This window comes from Penaeus vannamei, chromosome 28 (assembly GCF_042767895.1).
Source record: "Penaeus vannamei isolate JL-2024 chromosome 28, ASM4276789v1, whole genome shotgun sequence".
NCBI classification, from domain to species: domain Eukaryota; kingdom Metazoa; phylum Arthropoda; class Malacostraca; order Decapoda; family Penaeidae; genus Penaeus; species Penaeus vannamei.
This window is the reverse complement of record NC_091576.1, coordinates 22474586-22479585: the sequence shown is the minus strand read 5'-3', so window position 1 is coordinate 22479585 and position 5000 is coordinate 22474586. Positions and strand designations below refer to the sequence as shown.

Sequence of the window (5000 nt, the reverse complement as noted above, 5' to 3'; positions counted from 1 at the left end):
TGTAAAAACAAACCCAAAACTTTGCATAGATATTGATTTTTTGACGAGATAACACGTGATGACATCGTCTTCCCAGAAGTTACCAGTGCTCTGACCTCTGATAAAATTCACCATGGTAACTCCAATGGCAAGTTGTTAGTGAATACCACCACTGTCTGTTTACCATGGTAACTATAGTTACCAGTCATTTTACCATCGTAAGTGCGTTAGTGAATCCGGGCCCTGGTCTGACAACCCAGAGACATGGATTGTACTACCAAGGTATCTAAAGTTCTATGTGACTTCGACGTCCTCACCGCAAGCATGTATCAATTGAACAAGTTCCTCTAACAGGTCCCCAAAATATTGAATCTTGGTCTTGGTCCAGGAGACCTCTAAGCCCAAGGTCTTTGGCTCATTGCTGAATGCATCAAGAACCGCCACCAGAGATTCCAGAGACTCGGACAGAATAACAACATCGCCGGCAAAGTCGAGGTCCTTGATCTTGATGTTGTCCAGTGTTGCTCCACACTGACGTTGTAGCTCTACTTATTATTCTGTCCATGCAAGTGGTGAAAAGTGTTGCTGCAAGGGCGCAACCTTGCTTCACTCCTGCGTTAACAGGGAAGAAGCTCGACAAGCCCCTTTAGATCACTCTCAGTACCAGTAAATAGGCTTGCAATTACACCAATAATCCGTGTCGGAATTCCCGAGTCTCAGGATCTCCCATAGCGATTCTCGATGCACAGAGTCAAACGCCTTCTTGAATGTGATGTAGGCTGCAAGTAGCCCACGACCAAACTCACGACGACGTTCTACAATGACCAGAAGCGCTACGATACGGTCTATTGTGGACTTGCCAGAAATAAATCGAGACTGCTCCTGTCCTTGGTACCATAGTTGGTGGTCGAGGATCCATCTAGGAAGAATGTGGGCGTAAACCTGCTCAGTGTGATGCCACGACAGTCGCAACAGTCCCAACGACCCCCCTTCCCCTTCCAGAGAGGGGGGACAACGCCCTCAGCAGATCCGGGGGAAAGGAACCGGACTGCCAGACAGTAGCCAGGACAGTATGCAGGCCTACATACTCGCAATAATATTAAGAATTTTGATAAGATTAATAGATCAATGAACAAATAAAAAATAAAAGCAAAGCAAAGCAAAACAAAACAACAAAAAATAAAGATAACAAGATAAAGCAAAATAAACCAAATAAATAGATATAAATAACAGAAAATTAAAGGGTGTTTTTCCTCCCGATTTCCCAGACGGCCGAAGTGGTGAACGCCTCGGTGGCCAACCTCGAGCAGAAACTGGAGCGAGTCCTCACGTTCGTCGAGCAAATGAAGAAGCACGAGAACGCCTGGATCGAAGAAACCCCGACGTCCAATGGTTCAAGTAAGGCTGGAAATTTTCGTTGTCTAAAGTAAAACATAACGAATACAAAAGCAAACTCCTCCCCCCAAACAACTGAGAAAGATAAAGAGAAAGAAAGATATATATATATATATATATATATATATATATATATATATATATATATATATATAGAGAGAGAGAGAGAGAGAGAGAGAGAGAGAGAGAAAGGAAGCGCAGGGGCCAAATTCATGGTTTACTTGTTTAACGCAAACAAAAGCAAATGCAAAAATACAAGCAAAATATTGAACCAAAATGAAAATAATTAATTGAGACAGATACTAAATTCGTGGTCCAAGTAATGGTGACTTATTTATCGTATATAAACAAAAAGAAAATCAAAATAAACCCACAAAGACAAATAAAATGACCCATAGTCCACCAAATAGTCCAAAGCGAACTAACATAGTACACCAAATAGTCCACAATGAACTAACATAGAACACGAAATAGTCCAAAGCAAACTAACATAGTACACCTAAATGCAATCCCTCAAAAAGACGAGATTTCTTCACCCTCCCCCTCCGTGCTTCAGAAGGGACCGTCGAGAGGGACGTCTCGACACAGGAAGCCGTCCTCGTGCCCTCGGTGCTGACGAATACCCCGACGCAAGTGGAGGTTGCTGACGTCCAGGGTCAGGAGAGCCAGAACAGCAGCTTCAGGAACATGCAGACCACTCGCTTTGATGACGACGACGATGAAGACGATGATCTGCAAGATGAGGAAGACGAGGGTGATCAGGAGGTTAAGAAAGGTGAGGAGGAATGTTGGTTTTAGGTTTTAAGGGTTTTTAAGGGGATGGGTTTGGAGTGAACGTTTGTGAAATATGAGATATGGAATAATGAGATGATTGATAATTAGATATTTAAGACATAATGACAAAATTACATAAAATAAATCATGACTAGTAATCACGCAGACACACACACATAAACACACACACACGACACACACACTCACACTTAAACACAAACACACACCCACACTTAAACACCCAAAAACAAATATGAACTCCACTCTGCACGTACTCATAAAGTCCCCTCCCTTTCCCCCTACAGACACCCTTCTATTCAACATTCCGTCTTCCACTTCCCCTACAGGAGAATGCGAGGCTCAGGTCATCGACAACCACGAGACCATCGGCATGTTCTATATGACCTCCTTCCGCCACGGTCACTGCGCCAACAGACACCCGATCACTGCTCCTATTCGCCACTGCCTCGGCTACTGCGCGACCAGGACTTATATCGGTGGGTCCCAGGGGTGGTAGGGGGTAGGATTGGAGGGGTATGGGGTGGGAAGGGGTGGTAGGGGGTAGGATTGGAGGGGTATGGGGTGGGATGGGGTGGAAATGGGGGGGGGTAGGATTGGGGGGTATGGGGTGGGAAGGGATGGTAGGGGGTAGGATGGGGTGTTTGGGGGTGGTAGGGGGTAGGATTGGGGGGTATGAGGTGGGAATAGGTGGTAGGGGGTAGGATGGGGGGGTATGGTGTGGGAAGGGTTGGTAGGGAATAGGATTGGGGGTAAGTGGGGTGGGAAGGGTTGGTAGGGGGTAGGATGTGGGTATGAGGTGGGATGGGTAGTGGGGGGCATGAATGAGGGAGAGAGAGAGGGTAAGAAGGAGGAAGGTTAGAGGGTGGGATGGAGAGAGATGGATGGTAGTGGAGGGAAAGGTGAGAAGGGAGGGAGAGGAATATATAGAGGGAGTGCAGAGGAGTGTCTGTTGAGAGAGGGAGAGAGAGAGAGAGAATGATAGATAGATAGAGAGAGAGAGAGAGAGAGGGAGAGTGAGTAAAAAAGAAAGGAAATTTACAAAATGAAATAATGCTCACCACCCCAATCACGACCGACCACTCACCACCATTACCCCTTTATTTCCAGAACGGGAAGCAGGTATCTGGAGCCAAGGGAACCGCTGCAGCAGCTGTCAGGTGGACAAGCTGGAGACCCTCAAAATCCCTCTCGCTTGTGACGACGGCTTCACCTTCGAGAAAGCTTTCGAAAACGTCGTGAGTTGTCGCTGTCAGGCTTGCAAACCCGTGAAGGAGTGAAAATGGACGTCTGTCTATTTACGTGGAATAAATTTCTTCCGATTCTAGTCTTATTGTTTGAGATATGGAACGTTTCTGTTTGTTTATTATATGTGTAACAAAAATGAAACGGAGAGAGGAAAAAAAAAATATAAATGTATTTGTAAACTGGGATAGAATGGTTTGAAATGGATAAGGATATTTGCGAAATAAGATCTGACGGATTGCTGATCGATGTCATTCTTTGCTGTCGAATTTTGGCGGGAAATCTGTTTACAATTTGAACGTGTTGAAAAACGAGTCAATTGAGATTGGAGTAGTTATAATTATAAACAATTTCGGTTTTCGTTGTGTTTTCATGGCCTTTTTGTCTTCGGGTAATAATAGTGACGATGGTGACGTCATATGGTGATAATAATAGAGATAATAGTAATGACATATGATACTGAATTATGATTATGATAATGATAGTGATGATGATATGCTAATAATGATGATTATAATAATGATGATACAACCAAAAAGAATGCTAATGGTCAAGATGATAATAATGATAATGATGGAAATGATAATGATAATGGCAATAATGTTAATGATGATAATGATGCTGGCAAACAATAATCGTTGTGATGTTACAATATTAAGATGAATCACTGTAGTTTTTACTGCTGCTGATAATGATAATAAAAAGGGATCTATTAATGATGATGATTGTGATGATGATAAGATGGATTATACTGCTGACTGTAAAACCCATGATGATAATGATGATAATAATGATAATAATCATAATGTTGAAATAACAATAATAATGATGGTGAAAATAATGATACTACTAATGATAATGATAATGATAATGTTAATGATGATAATGATAAAAGTAATGATAATGATAAAAAGATGATAATGATAATGATAATAACAGTAATAATAATGGTATTAGTGATACTACTAATGATACTACTACTACTAACGCCGATAAAATAACAACACTAATTATGATAAAAATGATAACGACAATAACAGTAATAATGGAAGGAACGATGATAGTAATACTAATATTTGTTGTACAATAGTAATAACGGTAAAGGTAATGATAATAGTAGTAATGATGATGATGCGATGGTGGTGGTGGTGATGATATGATGATAATGATGATAATGATGATAATGAGGATGGTGATAATGATGATAATAGTGATATTTATAACAATAATAATCATAATGATAGTAATGACAATTATAATAATAATGATAATGATAACACTAAAACTGGCACTATTACTAATAATCGTCATCATTTTTATCATTAATAGTAGTGACAGATATGATACTGAATTATGATTATGATAAAGATAGTGATGATGATATGATAACAATGATGATTATGATAATGATGATACAACCAAAAAGAATGCTAATGGTAAAGATGATAATAATGATGATGATGGAAATGATAATGATAAGGGCAATATTGTTAATGATGATAATAATGATGATAATGGTAATGATGATAGTAATGATAATAATAATGATGATAATGTTAATAATGATAATGATGATGATAGTAACGACA

At 40.3% G+C, this 5000-nt stretch overlaps 1 protein-coding gene across 1 annotated transcript in view; it reads left to right on the top strand.

The window, feature by feature from the left end:
- Positions 1-3771, top strand: part of LOC113827512 (uncharacterized) — an 8836-nt gene extending 5065 nt beyond the window's left edge. Inside the window, exons 3-6 of the mRNA XM_027380419.2 lie at positions 1248-1377; positions 1931-2149; positions 2496-2645; positions 3277-3771. Of these exons, the coding sequence (XP_027236220.2) occupies positions 1248-1377; positions 1931-2149; positions 2496-2645; positions 3277-3446 (669 nt within the window). The 3' untranslated portion in view covers positions 3447-3771. The remainder of the gene's footprint in view (positions 1-1247; positions 1378-1930; positions 2150-2495; positions 2646-3276) is intronic.
- The last annotated feature ends 1229 nt before the right edge of the window (positions 3772-5000 follow it).